General features: G+C 39.9%; 1 protein-coding gene across 3 annotated transcripts in view; it reads left to right on the top strand.

Moving 5' to 3' along the window:
* The window catches only part of PTER (phosphotriesterase related), an 80,424-nt gene that overhangs the window by 52,608 nt on the left and 3,813 nt on the right, over nucleotides 1–24,003 (top strand). For 2 of the 3 annotated variants that reach the window (XM_003257680.4, XM_004089059.3), the window contains one exon: nucleotides 19,131–19,271. The exons of the other annotated variant lie outside the window; for it this stretch is intronic. In XM_003257680.4, the coding sequence (XP_003257728.1) occupies nucleotides 19,131–19,271 (141 nt within the window). The remainder of the gene's footprint in view (nucleotides 1–19,130; nucleotides 19,272–24,003) is intronic. 3 annotated transcript variants of the gene reach the window in all.

The raw sequence follows: 24,003 nt of genomic DNA, 5'->3' as shown, positions 1-24,003 counted from the left end.
ATTTTTGTGTCCCTCCTCTGTGTCAGATAGTATCCTAGGTATTTCGCATAAGGTATTTTGCATAAGTCATTTCCTTTAATTTACTCAATCCTTTATAACTCATAATAGGTGTCACTGTCTCCTTCATTTCTTTGTCTCATGGGATGCTATCAAAGTAGCTGCCAATTCCACTTGCTCAATGTTTACCAGTAGTTGGAGTAATAAAGTTATCACACATATAAAGGGAGGGAACGTCACTGGTTTCACCCAGAGAAGAAAATCGCAAATATAAATGTTCACATTTGTGTCACTTGTGATATGAATCATCTGAATTTTGGAAAATGCAATTATAAAAAATAATAAGTATAACATGTTTTGGGTAGTATCATGCATTAGTTTCCTATTGCTGCTGTAACAAGTTATCACAAACTGGGTGCCCCTAAACAACAGAAATTTAGTCTCTCAAAGCTCTGGAAGCCAGAAGTCTGAAATGAAACATTGTCAGAGCCCTGCTTCCTCCAAAGGCTGCAGGGAGAATCTTTCCTTGCTTCTTCCATAGCCTCAGATCGAGCTGTTTCATGGTTTGTGGCTGCATAACTACAGTTTTTGCCTCCGTCTTTGCATAGCCTTTTCCTCACTGTCTATGTCTTCTTCTCTGTTTGTTACAACAACAGTTACCATTGGATTTATGGCCTGTCCAGATAATCCAGAATAATCTCATCTCAGATCATTTACTTAATTATACCTGCAAAGAACTTTTCCCCCAAATAATGTCACTTTCAGAGGTTCCAAGAGTTAGAATATGGTCCTATCTTGTTGGGGTTCGCCATTTAATCCCTACGTATTATTTTAGATGCATAGGGGACAGTAAAATAAATGACGAAATGAAGAAATGTCAGCTGCTGTTAATTTTATGAACACGTCTAACAGTGTTGCTAAGGCTACTCATTAGCCTTAAATTGAATTTATTACAGAATTAATACAGCACCAGTGAGACTAATAATATATTATAGTTACTTCTGTCTTGCCTATTGGAGTAAAGCCATATTAACATATTGATGAATCCTGATTATCAGACCAGACACATTGCTATTTAATAAACTAACAGTCCTGCAAAATGTATGGATAAAATGCCTGTCCTTCTGAGGCTGCAGTGAACCATGATCACACCACTACACTCCAGCCTAGGCAACAGAGCAAGACCCTGTCTCAAGAAAAAAAAAAATTCTTCTACTTAATAAAAAATATTGTAAAATCATGTGCAGGAAATATAAACAAGTTGTAGTTATAGCAGAACAGAGAAGTCAGTATTAATGGGGAAACTGAGGCACAATAGGGTAAAGGCAGTTCTCCTGGCAACCGGGTTGGTATCAAGATCCATACTTGGGTATCTTCAGGAATCTTCTGGTTGCACTGATAAAATAGAGGCGTGCTTCTATATACTGGTCGCAGAGGTACTGCATCAGAATGTGAAAACTAGACTCTTTGGACCCAGTGAGAACTTTCAATTCTGACTCTCATTGTTGTAAGACCTTGGACAGCTTAATTTGAATTTAAAACAATGTATTTTATAATGTTGCCTTGTATGATATGGGATATATGTAGCAAATTTATTAAGTAAGGATGATACTTTTTAAACACTGTGATGTATGTCATACCTTCAAAAATGTATTACACTAATACTTTTAAATTTTATAAAATTTTTTTAGATTCTTAAAAGCATTGTGTTCTGCAGTTATTACACAGTATAAGTGTTCTGTATGTCTATTAGAACATAATTGTTTATCATGTTCAAGTATCCTGCATTTCTACTAATTTATATATATATAGAGAGAGAGAGAAAGAGAGAGAGAGAGAGAGAGACTCTCTCTATTGCCCAGGCTGGAGTGCAGTGGCATGATTTTGGCTCACTGCAGCCTCAACTTCCCAAGTTCAGGTGGTCCTCCCACCTCAGCCTCCCAAGAAGCTGGGACTACAGGCATATGCCTCCACACCTGGCTGATTTTTATATTTTTTGTAGAGATGGGTTCTTGCCCTGTTGCCCAGGCTGGTCTCAAACTCCTGAGCTCAAGCAAGTTACTCACCTTGGCCTGCCAAAGTTCTGGGACTATAGGCATAAGCCATTGTACCTGGTCATAAATTTCTTTTAATTGCGTGCTTGGCATTCCTTGGGACTCCTGAATGTAAGGATGTATCTTTCATTGTTTCTGAAAAGCCTCAGCCATTATCTCTTTAAATATTGTTTCACTCACATGTTGTTTATCATCTGTATCACAAACTCCAATTTGATATATGTAGGACTTTCTTACCTATACTCTGTATTTCTTAACATCTCTGTCATATTTCCATCCACTTGCATCACTGAGCTATAATTTCTTCCGTTCGATCTTCCTATTTACTACTTCTCTTTCCAGTGGAATCAATCTGTCGCTTAGCCAATCTATTTGGTCGCTTAGCCAATCTATTTGGTTTATAATATTGAGAGCTATATAGTTTTTCTGTTACCTGTTAAGTTCTAGTTGGTTACTTTTCAAATCTGCTTGTTTAATTTTGATAATTTATTTTCCTTTCAACATGGGTTCAATTCAACCTTTAAAAAAATATTAAACATACAATGTATAACTTGTAATTGATAAATCTAATTTCTACTGCCTTTTTTTTACTCTGATATCATTTACTAGTTCTTCTGGCTGTCATTTATATGAGGTTATTTCCTTATAATTTAGAGTAAAACTTTTTGTTGTGAGATCAGTCTTCTTGGAAATTATTATGAGCGTTAGGTTGGTTTCCCCTTACCCCTGTTTTGTTTTGGTTATTTTTTATTTCTGGTGGGCAGTTGTGGCACTACCTACGTGGGACAATTTATACTAAATTTTTTAATTGTGGTAAAATGTGCATAACATAAAATTTATCTTTTAAACATTTTGAAATGTACAGTTCAGTAATGTTGAGTGTATTCACTCCCCAAGGCCTGTGACAAATGCTATTCTACTTTCTATCTCTATGAATTTGACTGCTCTAGGTACCTCAATTAGGTGGAATCACATAAAGCTTTTTGTGACTGTTTAAACTAAATTTTAGACTTGAGAGACTTAGACCAACACAGGTGCTATGAGTTCTGACCCCTCAGCTTAGCAAGTGCAGGAATGGGGCTATGGATTCTCAAGGGAGACTTTTTCTTAACTTACCTTCCTTTCACTAGAAGACAAGACTGAGAAAGATATATGCATATACCACTCGACTTAAGATGGGTTATGTTCCAGTAAACCCATTGTAAGTCAAAAATATTGTAAGCTGAAAGTGCATTTAATATACCTAACCTACCGAACACCACAGCTTAACGTAGTCTACCTTAAACATGCTCAGAACACTTACATTAGCCTATACTTCTGCAGAATCATCTAACGCAAAGCCTATTTTATAATACGGTGTTGAATCGCTCATATAATTTATTGAATACTGTACTGAAAGTGGAAAACAGAATGTTTCTCTGGGTACTTGAAGTACGGTTTCTAGTGAATGTGTATTGCATACACGCCATTGTAAAGTCCAAAAAGCATTAAGGCGAACTAGCCAGGGGCCATCTGTAATCTCCAAAAACTGTTTGCGGGCCAAATTTTTACCTACTTTATCCTCAAGGGTGTTGCCTTCCATATAAAGGGAGTATCCCTTTATATGTCTCCAGTCTGATCTACTCAGTTCAAGCCCAAGCTCTCTCTTACTTGGCTCATTAATACCTTTTAGGGAAATGCTAGCTCTAGGTCTCAACTTATTCCTCATTTTCTCAGCTCTCTTGTTGTCTCTGTCCCCCGAGCAAGTAAGTGTTACTTTCCCACCAGCTAAACCAAGCATTTCAAAATAGGGTGTTTTTTTTTCCCTCTCTTCAATATAATGCAGTATTTGACATGCATTCTGCTGGAAAGGTTTTCTGTGAACATCTAGTCTGCCATACTGCTTGAAACTGGCTCAAGATGATTCGTAAAGAAGAATCTTTCTATCTCCATCTATTTACAGTTAGACATGTATGTAAGTTAGAAAATTATGCTTGGCACAAATGGAAAACAAGCTTTCATTGGAAAATGTGAAATAAACCTTTACTTCTACCACAGTAGTATCTCCCTGCTCATAAAATCAAACAATATATAAATTGCAAATGTTTTCTTTATTGCCTAGTGATATACATATATGTATACACTACACCTATATATACACATATGTATATATTTATGTATATACACACACATATGTATTTTTTTTCTGTTAAACAATAAAGATACATTACCAGATTTCCATTTGGCTGCAGTTTCAATATATCTCTCTAGAATGGCTCAGAACAAAATGGAAAGGTTGACCTGACATCAGACGAACTGAGAACATGCTAGAAAATTCTGAGACCATCGCTAGAGCAGCCATCCATTCTGTACCTGATGGATTATGCAGGGTTCCAGTGCATGAAAAAGACATACCTGAAAGTATGAGCATTTCAGTAGGGAGGCAGCTAGGGAACATGGCTTTAGAAAAAGCAGTGCATTCGGAAAAGCATACCGAATAAAGTAACAGAAAAAAATAATCAGGGAGGCAGATGCAGGCATTGTTAGCTCTTTGAAGTGGCTGTTCACAGCAAGACAGTGGCCATGCTGAAGTTTGACTGGGTCAGCCTCTCACAGACTCTCTGAGGTCTGCAGGGCTGTGCATACAATCTGAGCCATACTGAAAGGCCAAGGACTTCAGCTTTCTGTAATGGGGACAAATCACAAAGGGCATGTATTTCATGCAACGAAATGCACAGAAGCCTCACAAAACAGACCTGCATCCCCAAACCAACGCCTCCAAAAAAGAAAAACCAAGACAAAATGGCAAATCATTTCATTTCCCCCACCATGCCTTTTCAGACATTAAAAACCAAAAAAAAGGCTCTGAAGCTACCCTGTGATTGGAAGATAATCAGGCGGTGGCTCTGCTTCATAGCTGCCTCCAGAATGCTGGGACTCTCCAATTGGACTGACCCTCAGTCTTACCTACCCATGATCAGTTTATTTTTCCCCTTTAAAGTGGTATTTCCATCATTTGAGTATAGAAAAATAAAATATTACAGTATGCCCCCAATCACATTGAAGCAGGTAAATATTTTTGAAGATATACAATCTTCATTACGATTCATGAATTTGTGTGGGTGCACATACACACACATACACACATTGCGACAACAACAACAAATTGCTACATGGCTATCCAAAAGGGGCATTTGGGACCCTGAGAGGGAAGAGTTAATGAATGGCCATCACCTTAGGAGACCTCTGAACTACATTGTTGTCATGTGACCATTGGTGACCTGCTTAAGGTCATTTACTAAGAGATAACAGCTTGACAAGATAAATCTGCATCAGTGTCTAGGCCGTCCCCTAACCATCTGCTCCCTTTAAGAAACATGGGCCTGTTGGCTGCTGTGAATTTAACCCTAGGGAACATTGCGGGGGGCTGCCCTTGATGGTTACAGCCACCCAAAGTCAACATTTATTGGAAAAGAGCACCTGGCACTTAAGTGTTACTGCTTGGTCTTAATCTATGAAGGCTTTCTGCCTTTCAATCACTTACTATAATTTTACTACCTGTTAAAACTCTACCCACGTGTCCAGGTGACATGTAATGATAGCACTGCCTTGGCCTCCGATCTAATACAGGCTAGATGCGGTTGAAAAAAAAAACACCCCACATATATCCTTTTTGCCATTCATCTTCAAGATTTTATCCTTAATGGACTATCAGAGTAGCTGTAGGTATTTTTATGACAACAAAATTCTTTGCCAATGAAAGCTGAGTAAAACAGCATGGCTGGCAGGTATTTGGGTAGCAACTATTTACTGATTAAATATTTGAGCCCCCTGGAGGGGCAACAGACAGGTGCTGTGTGCCTGAATCTTTTTTCTACTTGGTTATCTATTCAACAAGCCAAAGGGCTTTGATAGAAATACAGGGCCTAGGGTTTGATTAAGGGCACAATGATAATTAAGTGAAGGAAAATAGCGCATCATTGTCTTTGAAAATTCCTAGCTGAGGAAGGTAGAGGAGTTGACCTAAGGGTTTCTGAAAGACAACAAGAGGGAAACATTTAGGGAACTGGCCAACAGCGCATTTTACTCCCTTTGCCTCTGATCATTCATGCCAAATTGGCCAAACTCTTGGAAAGCTATAATTTTGATATTTTTTTCGTGCTCTTAATTAGATGAAATATGAGAGTGGAATATCACATCATTCATTCATTCCACAAATACTTGCATGTCTAATTACCATATACCAGACGCTGGGCTGTAGCCTGAAGAACAACCCACTCTCTGCCTTCAAAGTCATTATTTAATTATAATTACGGTGATTTTTAACCTTAAGGTTTTCTGTGATAAGCCACAAAAAATAATTACGTGGTTTCCTTGGAACTTACATTTAATCCCTGTGAATATTCGTGAATTAATGGGAAGTCATTCAAAAACAATTCCAAGCAAATGTTTAACAAACTGAAATTGAGCAAAACATATTGATATAGTTAAGTAATACAGTGGTGTTTAAGAACAATTGGAATGCTATGTGCATGTATTTGTAACATCTAGAATCCTATGAATATGGCACTGAGTTTCTTTTATTCTTAAAAACAATTTTTTTTTAATTTTTAAGAATAAAAGAGATGGGGACTTTCTATGTTTCCCAAGTTAATTTTGAACTCCTGCCTCAAGTGATCCTCCTGCCTCGGCCTCCCAAAATGCTGGGGTTACAGGTGTGAGCCACTGAGCCAGCCAGAAAAATTATTTTTAACTCTAAAGTGTTATGCAAATTTTCCCCACCTCTGTCCTAATTATTGCTTACTTTGTATTTTCTCTCAACATGTATAACCTATGGAAGGAAGAAAGGGAAAGGGGGAGGGAGGGAGGCAGAAAGGAAGGAAGGGAAGGGAGGGAGAAAGAAAGGAGAGAAAGAAAGAAAAGGGATGAGAAAGAAATCCAGGCAAATATTTGACAAAGTAAAATGCACCAAAATTCTTTATATTCATAAATAATTGTGCCAAATAAAATGCAATAAAGTTATGGTGATAATTAATAACTAATTGTGGAGTATCCCAAATTATACTATTTTGGGCAGACTTGCCTTCCTGATGAAAGGGAAACGCTGGCCATGTGCTCTATCCAGTACATTCTACCCACCAAAGCCTTCCACGAGTAATTTTTTTTCTAAAGCAATTTTTCATGACTCTGACACCATTCCCATGAAATGTGACATTTTAACAAATAGGATTGCCATGTCTATGAGATTTATCTTCACTCTCCTCAATACCATCATTCCCTGAACCGTGTATTGCCTTACATGAAAAACGCAACCTCTCTTGTGCTATCTGGTAGCTGAAGAGTTCATATGGTAAAAAGCTCTTCCTGGGATGTATAAACTGTGAAATGCATTCTAAAATAAAGTTTTAATTACACTTTGTAATTTGGAGCCAACTTCTGGGTTTAGTCTAATTTAAACAAGGGTTTTTCTCTCTTGCAGCCATCTGTTCCTTTTGCTTAAGCCTACACTTAAGTCATAATATTGAAAGGGTGACGTCATTCCTTCCTATGATGTCATTAAACATTTCTTTAACGACCCAAGCAGTCAGAGAACTGAATAAAGTGGTGGGGGAGATGCTTGTTAAAATACAGATAATATCAAACTGAATTTTTTTTATTTTTCATTCCCAATTATTCTCCAATATCAAAAATATTATTCAATAAAAGTCATGCCTTCATGCAAAAAGAATCCCATAAAAAATAAATCTTTAAAATACCTACGTATTTGGGCATAAACTAGTATATTAATGCAAACGTACCACTCTCATTTATGGCTTGAGTCTGGATCAAAGTAAAATTCTTGGCAAATTGTTAGTGGAAGTAGCAAATTATGTATTTTTAATCATAGGCAATGTTTAGATCACACATTAAAAACTTACATCATCTCTACTTACTTTCTATTTTTGACATTTAAATTTATTTTTAATTAATTGAGATCAGTTAAATCCCATCAATTAAGAATTTCTCAGATCTCATAGTTGCAGTGGAGCTGTCATTAGCAGTGTAAGAATATACATGAATAATGTTTTAAAATTATGTTAATATCAAATCAGAGTATAGTAAATTAGGTTATAATCACTCGATTATAGTAGTTTGCTTTTTTTAAATATTGCATTATAAACATTTTAAAATTAATTTTAGGTTATTAAGTGTATAAGTCTAGCTGAGTTTAGTAATTATTTTAAGTAGTTGTTGAAAAATTTTAAAAAATTAAGAATTCCATATAGTTGTACAAATATTCATTGGTTCTAAATTGATAAACTCAAGGGGGAGGAGGACAAAGATTTTTTGGAATTACTTTTTTTTTTTTTTTTCGAGACAGTGTCTTGCTCTGTTATCCAGGCTGGAGTGCAGTGGCGCAATCTCAGCTCACTGCAACCTCCACCTCCCAGGTTCAAGTGATTCTTGTGCCTCAGCCTCCTAAGTAGCTGAGATTAGAAGCGTGCACTATCACGATAGCTCAGCCAATTTTGTATTTTTAGTAGAGATGAGGTTTTGCCACGTTGGCCAGGCTGGTCTCAAACTCTCCACCTCAAGTGATCCACCCACCTCAGCCTCCCAAAGTGCTGGGATCATAGGCGTGAGCCACCGCGCCCAGCCTGGAATTACTTTTTTGGTAAACAATTTTTAATGATCAGTCACTGAAATTCAACAATTTTTTCAATAAATCAGTTGTATATATAAGCATTCTGTTGTTATTTTATTTTCATGCCAATTTTTAAAACATACTTGATCAAGTCTGTAAGTTTTATCAGGGAATGCAATTTATGATGCATAAATTCCGATGTCAGGGCCTGAGCTAGCTCCATGAGCCACATAGAGCTGCCCTCACAGGCCCACCACTTGCCCAAGGAATTCACAGAGTCAAATGGCTGATGAGTTACAGTTAAATCAAAGCTCAGCACAATGGAAAGGGCACTAGATTAGGAGTTGGAATACCTGCATTGTTGATCACTTTAAAGAAGACCCATGTTTTCATTTCTTTCTTTGTGCAGTGACATTAATATGTGACATAATTATTTCACCAGTCTATTGTGAGTTTCACAACCTGCTCCTTGTTCTTGTTATTTAATGGTGACAACATCTAATCAGTTGCCCAAGCAAGACAGGCTTGTGATTCTCCTCCTGCGTGGCTGTCCCTGTGGTGCCAATCCCTCATCCTTCACTCTTGCTGCTGTGCTCCGTAATCTGGCTAATAGCAGCGATAGTTACCCAGCTGTTAGCCTAAAGACCTTCAAATACAAGCTCTCCTATCCACTCTGGTGTTCTCTGAATTCAGCCCCTCATTTATCATTTGAATTATTATAAGTCTCCAAACACAAATCCCTCCCTTAGTTTTGGTCCCAGATCTAGCCTTCACAATCCACCAGATCTTTCCAAAGGCAAATCTGATTATATCCCTGATCCTGACTTAAAACCCTCCAATGGGTCACCTTTGTCTCAGGCACAAAATCCAAAGGTCTTAGTCTTCTGGTTCCCTCGCCTCCCTCCACCTTATCTCTCGTTATTTCCAGTATGCTCACAGTCTCTGGGCCAAAGCCTCATTGACCATGTCTTTGAGTGCCCTGTATTCGTTGTCCTTATATGCATCTCACACATGCTATTCTCTCTGCTATGAATGTTCTATTTCCCCTTATCTATTTAGCAGAATCTTTCTTCAGAATGCAATTCACCAGGGGTTTTCTCCTCTATGAAGCTTTTCCAGAACCAGCCAACCACTGTTTGGTATCTCCTTCTCTTTGCCAACCTAGTTCCTAGCAGCACTCTTACCATGACACTTGGTAAATTCTGTACAGCAAGTATTTGTTTCCGTGTCTCTTTTCTGTGGTAGATACTGAACTTCTTCCAAGATGGGACTGGTGTTATTTGTGTTTGCTTTCCCAGCTCATGGCTGATTGCAAGTAGGTGATCAACAATTTCTTGTTAAATGGATGGATGGATAGATGGATGGATGATTCCCCTCTCTTCTCCCCTTTCTCTGATAAACTACACCCTTACATTCAGGAACAGCAAGCTCCCTTTTTGCCTCTCAGCAGGTGATTCTCTGGATTTTTTTTTTTTTTTTTTTTGAGATGAAATCTCACACTGTCACCCAGGCTGGAGTGCAGTAGCACGATGGCTCACTGCAGCCTTTGCCTCCTGGGTTCCAGCAATTCTCCTACCTCAGCTTCCCAAGTAGCTGGGATTATAGGCGCCTGCCACCACGCCTGGCTAATTTTTGTATTTTTAGTAGAGACAAGGTCTCACCATGTTGGCCAGGCTGGTCTTAAACTCCTAACCTCCGGTAATCCCCTCGACTTGGCCTCCCAAAGTGCTGGGATTACGGGCATGAGCCCTATGCCCAGCCTCTCTGGGTCGTTCGTCTTGAACCCTATCAACGTTTGTCTAAATAGTGTCCTTTAAAACTCAACTCAAATGAATCAAAGTGAATCAAGTGAAAAAAATTAAGTGCTTCATTCTTCTTTTGTAATACTTTGTATTTATTTGTACTTAAATGTTTTTAGCACATTTAACTATAATTATTAGCTTAAATATCTTCCTTTAGCAGACTTTAATTTCCTTGAGACAGCATCTTAAATTTCTTATTCGTATCTATATTCCTAACACAGAGAATAGCACAAGATAGCTGATAGTAGATGTTCACTGAATTAATTTATGAAGGTGTGTTTCAATGTGTGAAATGAAATAATGTACCTGAGAGTTATTTGAAACTGTAAAGCCCAAGACAAATGGTAGGTGCTTTCGTTATCTTGATCCTACCCACGGATCAAATTCTTTCCTTTGCTCCTTAGTTCTTTCTACCTAGGGAGCCCACAGACCCTTGTCTAAATTATCACTTCATGCAGACTTCCTTTCTCCCACACAGAGTGCATTTTGACATTAAACTAAACCCCTCAGCATATGGATTAGATCTAGAATATAAAAGGGGGTTGAAAATAGAATCACCTGTCTTGCATTCTAGTACCAGCCTTAAGAAACTAGGTAAATGATAACTGTATTCTGACAATAAAGAGCCAAATCACTTTGGACACCTTTTTTTTTCTTTTTTAGCTGATGGCAATATATTTTCCCTAAATTTATGCCTGTTTTTTATACACAGAAAAGTTACTTATGAGTTGAGCAAAAGTATAAAATATGCAGCAGAAAAAATGATACCATATGAATGACATGAACAATACTTGATGCAAAAATCTGATCTTCCTTCTGGGAAATCCCAGGATATTTTGTAAATGACATTGCAATCATTTCATCCACCTTGAAGATGGGACTTTTCTTCAGTGTGAAATGCAGTAGCTCTTCTGTGTGTCACAATCACTTCACTGACTCTTCAGGGGAAGAAGAGAAAAACACCCACCTTAAAAGCTGGGAAAGATTGGAGTAAGAAAGAATAGAATTATTCATGGATGGCCGGGCGCAGTGTCTCACACCTGTAATCCCAGCACTTTGGGAGGCTGAGGCAGGCAGATCAGCTGGTGGATCAGCTGAGGTCAGGAGTTTGAGACCAGCCTGGCCAACATGGCGAAACCCCGTCTCTACTAAAAATACAAAATTAGCCAGGTGTGGTGGTGGGCACTTGTAATCCCAGCTACTTGGGAGGCTGAGGCAGGAGAATCGCTTGAACCCAGGAGATGGAAGCTGCAGTGAGCCAAGATCGCGCCACTGCACTCCAGCCTGTGTGACAGAGCGAGACTCTGTCTCAAAAAAATAAAATAAAAAACAACTCTCAAGAAGTATTCATGGATATAGAATGCAGAATGAGGAAAATTGGCTGAGGTTAGCACCTCCACTCTTCTAAGATGTGCTATGATATCATTGATGACTGGGAGGGACAGGACCTCTGTTTAATCCTCATCTGCTGGACGGCACACAGAGTTCATTTTCCCATGGTAATATACTGACATCTGGGGTCAATCCTCTCCAAGTGAAAAAGAAAGTCACTTGCATAAATGCAACTTCAGTAGCGCTTTGGCAGTCCCTGGAAGCCATCCAGCTGAATGTCAGTTTCACATAGGTAAGTCACCTTGTTAGCTAGTTCACGGCGCAAGGTGCTTGTTCCTAGATGTCACTGCGATGGTGAGTATGTCTCCGTAGTGTGAGTGCCTTGGAGGAGGTACAGAGTTGCCGTGGTGCCTGGGTGTTCTCACCCCTGGAGGGGCAGCCTGGTCTAAGTACATGGCCTCTGAACACAAAAGCAGTTTGGGTTTCTTTGAAGCTCTTCAGGTTGAGACCTGAGTTTATCTTTTCTGAGACTTGAAGTCCTCATCTGTAAGATGGGGACAGTCACACCTTCCTGATAGAGCTTCTGTAAGGATTAAGCAAGCTGGGGTCATATTAAATACCTGATGACTATCAGGTGTTGATTTTCTTATTTCCCATCCCACCCCTTATTAAGATCTCATACCACATTCTACTTATTTTCAGGACTTTCCTTTGAAAACCATGTGTGATCACTCACACTATTTTCTTCCCCTGAATTTTGCACTCGGTTTGCTTTGTCAGTAAGAAAAATTTAAATGAATTCATTCCCTTTTTTTAATTTAATTATTTTATTTATTTATTTATGTATTTATTTTTTGGAGACAGGGTCTCACTTGCTCTGTCACCTAGGCTGGAGTGCAGTGGCTTGATCGTGACTCACTGCAGCCTCGACTTCCCGGGCTCCAACAGTCCTCCCACCTCAGTCTCCCGAGTAGCTGGGACCCCGGGCGTGTACCACCCTCACCTGGTTGATTTTTTGTATTTTTGTTAGAGATGGGGTTTTGCCATGTTGCCCAGGCTGGTCTGGAATTCATGAGCTCAAGTGACCCCTCCACCTCAGCCTCCCAAAGTGCTGGGATTACAGGCATGAGCCACTGTGTGCAGCTGAATTCATTTCTTAATTGCCTTCACATTAATATTTAGTTACCCAGAGGAGGTCATATCAATAAATGTCAGTTAAAAAATCAGAAAAAAAACCTGCATATATATGTAAGTCTTGTTTTTTTAATGACAGCAAATTTCTCTTCCCCTCTTTTTCTATTTATTTATTTATTTATTTATATTATAGAGGCAGAGTCTCTCTGTGTTTGGTCTCAAACTCCTGGGCTCAAGCAACCCTGCCAGAGGCTCGGCCTCCCAAAGTGCTGGGATTACAGGCATGAGCCACTCACTGCATCTGGCCTTGCCCCTCTTTTTCAACTGCATTTTCCTGATGTCTAAAATATCAGCCTAATTGCTTCCCTTCCGAAGCAATCTCCCATCGCATGTGACCGTGAAATTTTTAAGAGCATTTTTACAGGGGAACCAGCTTCCCCAAGGTCACACCCCTTTATATAAGCTTTTTGAGCAGAGAAGAATTCACAGGGATTACTTTTTTTTTTTTTTTTTTTGAGACAAGGTCTCGCTCTGTCACCCAGGCTGGAGTGCAGCAGTGCGACCATAGCTCACTGCAGCCTCAAACTCCTGGGCTCAAATGATCCTCCCACCTCAGCCTCCTGAGCAACTGGGACCACAGGCACACACCACCATGCCCTGCTAATTTTTAAAGTTTTGTTGTAGAGACAGGGTCTTGCTTTGTTTCCAAGGCTAGTCTCAAACTGCCGAGCTCAAGGGATCCTTCCACCTTGGCTTCCCAAAGTGCTGGGATTACAGGAGTGAGCCAATGTGCCCGGCCAGCGGTTACTTTTGAAGCTTACATGTGTGGATGAATCTTATTGAACAGTGTTAGTCTTCCTCCAGAAAGACGTCTCTGCTTATTGTGAGATTCTTCAGTTAACATTTATAACGTAGGTAACGTTTATATTTCATTGCATCTGGAGAATTAAGTCCCTACAGTCCCCATTCATCTTTTATTTTTTATTTGTTTATATTTCTTTTTTTTAGAGTCAGGGGCTCCCTCTGTCACCCAAGCTGGAGTATAATGGTGTGATCGTAGGTCACTGCAACCTTGAACTCTTGGGCTCAAGCAATCCTCCTCACTCAGCCTTGCAAGTAGCTGGGACCACAGGCGTGAGCCACCATGCCTGCCATCTCCCCATTCCTGTTGTATTTTTTTTTTATTTTTATTTTTTGAGACACAGTCTCACTCTGTCACCCAAGCTGGAGTACAGTGGCACGATCTCGGCTCACTGCATCCTCTGCCTTCCAGGTGCACTCAATTCTCCTGCTTCATCCTCCTGAGTAGCTGGGACTGCAGGCGAACGCCACCACACCCAGTTAATTTTTGTATTTTTAGTAGAGTCAGGGTTTCACCATGTTGGCCAGGCTGTTCTTGAACTCCTGACCTCAAGTGATCCACCTGCCTCTCAAAGTGCTGGGATTACAAGTGTGAGCCACCACGCCTGGCCCCCATTCCTCTTTTAGATGAGGCTTTTGCAAGACCACGTGGACAGAGATCACACAATGTCTCATGGGCCACCGTAAGGCCTTGGCTTTTACTTTTGAGAGAAATAGCCATTGGTGGGTTCTGAGCAGGGGAGAGACCTAGTCTGACTTAGATGTGGAGGTGGCACTTTAATTGCAGTATGTAGAATAGACCATAATAGAGCCAAGGTAAAAGCTGAGAGAACAATTTGGTATCTATTGCAGTGTTCCTGCAAGGGACGAGGGTGATTTGGGTCTGGAGGGTAGTATGGGAGGTGATGGTGGGTCTGGATTCTGGTTGTATTTTGAAGGTTGAGCCAAAATGCTATCCTAATAGGTAAAATATAGAATGTCAAGGGAAGAAAGCAGTCAAGAATGATTGAGGTTTTTGGCCTGAGCAGCTAGAATGGAGTTGTTGTCAACAGAGATAGGGAAGGGTGTTAGAGCAGCCAATTTGGAGGGTAGAAGAAAGGTCCAGTTTGGGACATGTGAAGGTTGAAGTCGCTATTAGGCATCCAAGTAGAGATGGCAAGTGGGCAGTTGGATTTCAGGTCTGGCTTCAGGAGAGACGTCTGATCTGGTGATAGAAGTTGCGTCTGTGCCCCTTAATATTTGAAATATTCGTTTCTTTTTTCTTTCTTTGTTGTTGTTGTTGTTGTTGTTGTTGTTGAGACAGAGCCTCCCTCTGTCACCCAGGCTGGAGTGCAGTAGTGCGAGCTTGGCTCACTGCAACCTTCACCTCCCAGGTTCAAGCAATTCTCCTATCTCAGCCTCCCAAGTAGCTGGGATTACAGATGTGAGCCCCCATGTCTGGCTAATTTTTGTATTTTTAGTAGAGACAGAGTTTCACCATGTTGGCCAGGCTGGTCTTGAACTCCTGACCTCAAGTGATCCACCTGCCTCGGCCTCCCAAAGTGCTGGGATTACAGGTGTGAGCCCCCATGCTCAGCCAATATTTGTAATATTCATTTCTTAGTTGACTTCACACTAGTGTTTAGTTATCCAGAGGGGGTCATATCACTATATGTCAGTTAAAAAAATGAATAACTACAAACACATGTGCACACACACACACACCCCATAGTAAGAAAGTAAGCAGTTGTCATGATTACCATAGTTCCTTTGTCTTTGATCATGTCATTCAAATTGTCTAAAATAACTGTAAAGATTTAATCCTGCTTACTCTATGTAGTTACCCTCTGACTTAGCAATTAAAAATCTCCACAAGTGAATCCTTTCTTACCTTTCTGGGATTTTCACTTTCTTCCCCCGACACTACCCTTTGATGGTAAATTCTCCATTTTTCAAGTGCAGTTTGAGGGTACCATGGGGAAGAAATTTCAAATTCAAAATTAAAGCACACTCTGTGCACATTCAGTCATTGTAATTCTGGAAAATGTCCTTTGAGTAAAAAACAATATTTAGCAATAGGAGAAGCCATACAGTATGGTGGTTAACAGCGTAAGTTCTAACTTTGAGATGAATTTAAATTCTAGCACATCACCTTGAGTGAGTATCTAATCAAGTCCCAGTTTCTCAGTCTTTACAATTGAGAGCTGCTGGGATCATGGAGAGTATTAAATGAGATAATACATGTGATGCACTTCACACAATGTCAGACACATAATAAGTTCTCATAATTGTCAGCATGATGATAATGATGCTAAGTGACTTTACTTTTTGTTTTCAATTGGAGCTAAGGCTAAAGAGTTTTCTAAGGCTTTACATTTACCACGGACTTTTCACTAAGTATGTGCCTTGATATAGCACTGAAAATTTGGAAAAGTTATTCTCAAGGCATTGGGCCAAAGGAAAGAAAAAGACATTAGGAGCAGAAATAAGAGTATGATCCAACCTGTAATTGGTGGCTCCATTTCCCTGCTGACTCCTCCCCTCCCCCAGTACCCTGCCCATATTGGATAATTAACACACTGAATTTACTCAGACGGAAAAATACTAAACTTACCTCTTCCCGCTTACATTACTTTAATTGTGTATATTTTGTTTTTTTCAAGTGTGGTTCTTTGGGGAAAACAGAATATGTTTTCTATAGAAAAACACATATTCTTTCAGCCTAGTAATTTTGGAAGCAAAAGATGGTCTCCATGGTAAGAAGATGGAAAATGAGTAGTATTAATAGAAGATAGCACAGAACTAATGTACATTTTATAGTATAAAGGAAAGATTTTTTAGCCTCCCTGCCTAAAACAACATCGTGAACTCTAAGTTATGCTAAATTGGTGAATAAAATGAAAAGGAGCCAGCCAGGGTATGATAGCTCAGAATGAAAGTCAGTAGTCAACTCCCAGGAATCTCACAGGAAAGGAGAAATTTCCCACACCCGTGGCACATGGAGGCTTAATTGGTTCTCCTATGGTTTATAAGAAAAGCTTTGACCAGGTACGGTGGCTCACGCCTGTAATCCCAGGACTTTGGGAGGCTGAGACAGGTGGATCACCTGAGGTCAGGCATTCGAGACCAGCCTGGCCAACATGGCAAAACCCCGTCTTTACTAAAACTACAAAAATTAGCCAGGAGTGGTGGCACACGCCTGTAGTCCCAGCGACTCGGGAGGCTGAAGCAAGAGAATCGCTTGAACCCAAGAGGTGGAGGTTGCAGTGAGCCGAGATCATGCCACTGCACTCCAGCCTGGGCGACAGAGGGAGACTCCGTCTCAAAAAAAAAAAAAAAAAAAAAAAGCTCTGAAAATACTTCTGACCTCTTAGAAGTAGATTCATGAACACATAATAGTGCTTTTTTTTTCTTTTTCTTTTTCTTTTTTTTTTTTTTTTTTTTTTTTTGTATTTTTAGTAGAGATGGGTTTTCACCATGTTGTCCAGGCTGGTCTCAAACTCCTGGCCTCAAATGATCCACCCACCTTGGCCTCTCAAAGTGCTAGGATTACAGACGTGAGCCACCACGCCCAGCCACATATTAGTGCTTTTTGTTTTTTGAGATGGAATCTCGCTCTGTCACCCAGGCTGGAATGCAATGGCACGATCTCAGCTCAATGCAACCTCCACCTCCCGGTTTCAAGCGATTCTCATGCCTCAGCCACCCGAGTAGCTGGGATTACAGGTGCCTGCCACCACCCCCAGCTAATTTTTTTTTTTTTTTTTTTTGTATTTTGAGACGGAGTCTCACTCTGTTGCCCAGGCTTGAGTGCAATAGTGTGATCTCAGCTCACTGCAACCTCCGACTCCCGGGTTCAAGCAATTCTCCTGCCTCAGCCTCCCAAGTAGCTGGGATTACAGGCACCCACCACTATGCCCAGCTAATTTTTAGTATTTTTAGTAGAGATGGGGTTTCTCCATGTTGGCCAAGCTGGTCTTGAACTCCTGCCCTCAGGTGATCCACCCACCTCGGCCTCCCAAAGTGCTGGGATTACAGGTGTGAGCCACCACACCCGGCCATTTTTGTATTTTTAGTAGAGACGTGGTTTCATCATGTTGGCTAGACTGGTCTGGAACACCTGACCTCAAGTGATCCACCTACCTCGGCCTCACAAACTGCTGGGATTGAGCCACTGCACCCTGCCACAAAATAGTGCTTTAATCCTCACATCGTGGAGTTGCCAAAGTAATAGAAATATCAGCATGGATAAAAAGCCAATAAGACAATGACTGTCTAATGTTCTCAACTCATCTCCAGGACAATTTCCATCCCAAACGATCCCTTATATTTCTCTAGGTCCTTCATTCCTTTCATGCAGTGTCTAATGGGGTATATTTTTCCTTCATTCCCTTCATGCAGTGTCTTCCTTCCCTTCATGAAATGTCTAATGGGGTATATTTTTCCTTCACTTTTTTTTCCCGTATTGTCTTCTGCCTAGGATGTTTTTATTCCTTCTTAGCTCTCTGTGTGATTGGATCCCTACAGTGGTATTTTGGGGTTACCTTAGTGCATCTCTTTTTACTTGTTATAATGCAAATTTCTTGAGATAATCTACTCTTGCTCTGTACTCTACTCTTGTCTGTAGCCTGTACTTGTCTTACATTTCTCTCCTTTCCCTTTCATTTACATAATCTTACATCCTAAAATAGTTATATTCTTTATATGATATCTATTGAAATGAGAAGATATCCATAAAATTTATCATAAAATAATAAATTTTATTTAAAAAATAAGCACTCCAGAACATAAATATCTGTACGAGTATTGTGCCTTAAAGAAAATGTTGGAATGATATTCTTTAAAGGCTTTAGAATTAATTTTAGAACCACTTTACAATCTTCACAAGAAAGTCACCCTCCTACCATAAGGCAAAGCCTCATGTGTTACCCAGATTAGCATTACTCACCTAATTCACCAGCCCTGAGGCCAGATTTCCTTTGATAGTTTTCACAGTTCATAGCAGTCCTTAGAGGATGAAAATTTACCCCATTAAGGATTCTCAGAATAGTGTGGGGGCATATTCTGAACACAGTTCTGAGGGAGAATTCCAAACTTGCTTTGGAATAATGGAAGCATCATTAAACGAAGTCTGTAGTACCCAAGTACTTTAGAGGGGAAAACTCCCTTTTAGATAAGTAAGTTCTTTTATTTCTAGTAACAAATTGAACTTACTGTTTTATACTCACATCCTTAAGAGCCATTTCAGAAGTTTCTGTTGCTTGACTTCAACTATGTTCTTGTACACAGTGTGCTTAAAACTTCTAGTATGTACGTGTGGAAAATGGGCTCTTCATAATAACAATTTACCTGTCGTATTGTTTCTAGGACTATACTTGATAAGAAGGAGCTCTTGGAGTTTGCTCAACTTGGCTGCTACTTGGAATATGATCTCTTTGGTACTGAACTGCTTCATTACCAACTCGGCCCAGATATTGACATGCCTGATGATAACAAAAGAATTAGAAGGTAAATATGGTAAAGTCTTTCATAGCATTCCGTTTCCCTAGCCCTTTTTGATTGTCATATCTAGGGAAGTATTAGCAAAGATTCAGAAAACAGTAAGCAGGCTGAACCACAGACTTGCAGAGAAAAATATATCTATACTGTTTCAGGGAGAAAATCTCTCTATATTATTTTAAGGAGAAAATGAGTCATCCTAAGTAGGCTAAAGCTTAGCAGAGCCTTAGAAGTTCAGTGCAGATGGGCAGCTGGCAGGAAACACAGACAATACCCAATCCCTGCCATGAAAATCAGAGAATAAAAGACATTTTCCTCTTTTTTACCCCAATGAAATAAGCTGTTCCTCTCTCAGGTTGACCACACTAAAGCCATAACTTCCTACAAGTAATATTTGAAATGCTTTGTCAAAAGTTTTCATTAAAAAGGTGATTTCAAGTTAAATGCTAAAAGTATAAGGTCTAAAGACCAAATATCATGTAAAATGAATGCAGCCTTCCAAAATTGTATAATGTGTGATGCTAGCAGATAATTGTAGGAGTCATTCTTTGTAATCAAGTAGAAAATTTTAGGCGTCAATGATAGCTACCTAGTTTGGTCTTGGTCACATGGTGATAAGAAGACTGAATGAACCAAGTTAGAAAATCTAGGGGGAGAAATAAATTGGAGATTGATAAGGAAGACTTTCTTTTGGGAATATCTAGGTGTTGCTATCCAGTGAAGCCCTAAGATATGGTTTGTATGTGATAGTTGAACCGTGGGAATGAATGACATCACTCAGAAAAGAGAGTGAGGACAGAGACCTGGGGACACAGACATTTAAGGAATGGAGTAGGAACCGTTGCTAAGGAAAGGTTGAGGAGAAGTTTTCAAAGTGATAACATGAGAGATATATGTTGTTATGGAAGTCAGTAGAGAGGAAGTCTCAGGGCAGAAGGGCTTGAATGCCGGTAATAAGTGACAAATATCAAGGGAAATAAAGACTGAAAAGCATCTATTGGATTTCACAATTAGGAGGTTCACATTTTATAAACAGTAAGTGAAGTCTCAGTGGAAAAGGCTTGAGAAATGGGTGGGCCGTGAGGAAGAGAAGAGAGGATGTTGAGGTGACTCTTTTAAGAAGCTTGGCAGTGGAGGGAAGCAAGGAGATGGGGCTGGAGTTAGAAGTCAATAAAGGATCAAGGGAAGCTTCTAGTAAGAGTTGAGCAATGTTTATGTGACTTAAGAGCAAGAGCAGAGACAGAGCCAGGGAGAATGAATCCAGGGAAGTGCCCATTCCACAGGATTACTATAGAATTGACATGAAATACTGTTTTCCAAGTTTTTATCTGAGTGTCTGGTGCAGAATATGGAAGTGTTCAATAGATGTTGACTTTAAAAACTCTGGATAGATAAGAAATATAGAGCAAGTTTCCTAAGGCGACAAATAGATGGAATCTGGGGAACAAATAGAAAGTCGGTTGAAAGGATGCTTTCTCCATGGAAATGAGAGCACGTGACCCAGCAATGGGGTGAATGCAAATAGAAGTCTTAGTAAGGGAAACGGGAGACTGAGGACACGTGGCCACATGTCCTTTAGTGTCTCTGTGAGGTGGACATGGTTATCTCCTGAGAAAAAAAGAGGAGTGGATTTAGGGCAGCACCATGTAGAGCAGGAGGAAGGCTAGGAATTGCTATCAGGTCAATGAGAGAGATCATGACATGGATGTGTTATGTGTGAGACTCAGTTGAGTCTAGAAATCATGACTGTGTGCCTGTGTATTGAAACCAATGCACATGATTTGGTGATTATTTTCCAAAAGCAAAACTGTTTTGTGTTTTGGTAGTGGAACCAGAGAAGTTGTGTGCATACAAGCAGAAAATGGGAACAGTTCAAGAGATTGAGGGTTGGGATTGTATCTAAAAGAGATGCATAACAAAGGAGGGGTTGAGATGAGGGTCATGGGATCCAAGCTGGGGGAAAGAAAGCGTAGAGAGGAATGGGCAGATAGACAGGAAAAGCATAGCAGGGCAAATAACTGGACTGCAGGCTTTAATGAAGTGGCTGGAGCATATTTATATATATGTTCAAATATATATACTGTATGTGTATGTGTATATATATATATGTGTGTGTGTATATATATACACAGTAAAAGAAGTGACTGGAAAAAGTAGAAAAATGTAACATGATCGGGGTGGGAAACTGAAGATTGAGATTTCAGAGGGGGAGCAGTAGTTCCCTATGATAACAAGAACTAGAATGTAATTATGAGAACAGAAAAGTGGTTGCAATGGAGGTAGCAAAGCTGGAATTGAGAAGTGACGTCCAGGAACCATGAGATTCAAGTATCGCTAGTTGAATAAGGCACACTGGGTTGAGGGGAAGCTCTTGAGCCAGTGGTCATAGTTGGGACATCCTGAGGATCTTCCCCTGGGAAGTCGACATTTACGTCTGTATGCCTTCTGCTGTCTCCAAGTACTGGCATTCTGCCTTGATCACCTCATTAATAGTACTACGCTTCACGTTTAGTATCATTAGGGAAAGCTAGTTAATCAGTGTTGCGCTAGTTAGGTAAGATGGCAACTCTCAACTCTACATGAGCAAATGACTTCACCTGTCTTGACCAAAGAAGCTCTGTCTTATTCTTTTAATACTCAGATCAGTTATTTGACAAGTAGATGTATTGTTCCTTTGTTTATTTTTGTTTTATTATTTTAATTTACTTGCCCAGGAACCCGATTCAATACAGGTGAGCCTGTTCCCCTAAAGCCCTAGTAGTTAGTTTATACTCAGAGGAGACTATTCCTTGCCTAAGGGCATCTGGAATTTAAAATAGGGCAGTGCATTCAGTCATTCTCATCTTTCACAGTCTCAAAAACATGATTTCCTGATCAGTGCCCTCAACATATGTTTTATTTCTTTTTTCTTTCTTTTTTTGAGATGGAGACTCACTCTGTCACCCAGGCAGGAGTGCAGTGGCGCAATCTCACCTCACTGCAAGCTCTGCCTCCCAGGTTCACGCCATTCTCCTACCTCAGCCTCCCAAGTAGCTGGGACTACAGGCGCCCGCCACCACGCCCGGCTATTTTTTTGTATTTTTAGTAGAGATGGGGTTTCACCATGTTAGCCAGGATGGTCTTGATCTCCTGACCTTGTGATCCACCTGCCTCGGCCTCCCAAAGTGCTGGGATTACAGGCGTGAGCCACCGCACCCTGCCTCAACACATGTTTTCTAAATCATCTTGGAAATGGGAACTTTGCACTCTGGATCGGCTTCCTTTTACCAAGCCCCTTTGTGGTAGTGAGGTGCATCTTTTGCGTGCCTGTGTCTCGCATGAGGCTCCCAGACCTTCTAGAATAAGAGAAAGAAGATCTGTAAAGGGACATCTATGAAGGAGATAGAAGGGTCAGATGACCGATGGCTCCCTCAGCATTCCTTCTTAGCTCCTTTTGGCCATTTGTTTATCCTTTACTGTGCTAAATATAGCCATTCTGGATGTATGGAAATAATAAAAACTATTATAATATAAATGTGTGTATATATACATATAATGCCTGTGTGCTATTCCATACATATGTATATGTATGTGTGCTTAATCTTCCTTAAATTAAACCATGCATTATCACTTGACCCAAGGACAGCCCATGGTAAGCACTGAATGCCTTTTTGGGTTGCATGTGCTCCAGTACCCCACTGTCTTGCACACTTGGTTTTCATCATGCATCTGTGGTCCTTTTCTGAGCCATCATAGTCTTAAACCTCTGAAGTGCATGAACACAGAAGCACGCTTCTGCCTACCTCTGGTGTTCAGCACCAGAAATTCTGTGTCTAACACCTGTTTTCAATCTTCTGCTCCATTTCTCAAATCTTATTATATCTCTGTCTTTTCACACTTTGTAGTCTCTCTCTAATATTTGTTTGCAAACACTAACTCATTTGTATTTCTATAATTACCGTGATTTTTTGTCTTCTCATCTGCAGTGGCTCCCCCTTTTCTGGCAGCATCTCTGTAACTCCTGTTCTTCCTTATAATGACACAACAGGAGAGATGATCTTTTAGTGTAAGCGGGACGGGGCAGGTTTTCTTGATAGTCAGGATATGATCCTGTGTCCAAAGCCATAACGTTATCTTTCTCATAAGTAGTCTCCAGATTCTTGACTTGATGGATTCTAAGGATTCCCGGTTTTAAGTATGAGTATCTTGTCCTCTATACTCTTTCATTCTACTTCACGATTTGATAACATTGTGTTTCAAGGTCTGACACAAGACATCTTAGAGGAATTTGTTTATCCACACGATCTGCCTTTATAGTATGAGAAATTATATTTCTCAGATAAGAAACATAGGCAAAAATTTTGGAAAATGCCCAGAAAATATCAGGGAGAAAGTGTTTCCTAAAACCTCCTATACCATGATACTTCTTTGCAGTTGTGGATCAAGGTTTGTCACCCTAAGCTTCAGCATTGTGTATGCATTCTGTCAAATCTTCCTCTTTTTTTAATGTGATCATATAACTTATCTTAGATAATTCCCCTAAACTGAGTGTGTTCCAAAAGTAATTGCAGATCAGAACTTTAGGATATTATACAAATTTCAATGAGGCAAAAAATCATAGTGGCACAAAAGTCATTACCTGCACTTATAGGACAGGCATGGCTCTTCTCTACTGGTGCTTGCATTCCTTTGACCTGCAGATACAAAGTCTATTCTTTCATTATAATTTATTTTAAAATATGTGTTCTCAGAGGGCAGGGCT

This window comes from Nomascus leucogenys, chromosome 9 (assembly GCF_006542625.1).
Source record: "Nomascus leucogenys isolate Asia chromosome 9, Asia_NLE_v1, whole genome shotgun sequence".
NCBI classification, from domain to species: domain Eukaryota; kingdom Metazoa; phylum Chordata; class Mammalia; order Primates; family Hylobatidae; genus Nomascus; species Nomascus leucogenys.
The sequence above is the reverse complement of the archived record's forward strand: the minus strand, read 5'-3'. Positions and strand labels throughout refer to the sequence as shown.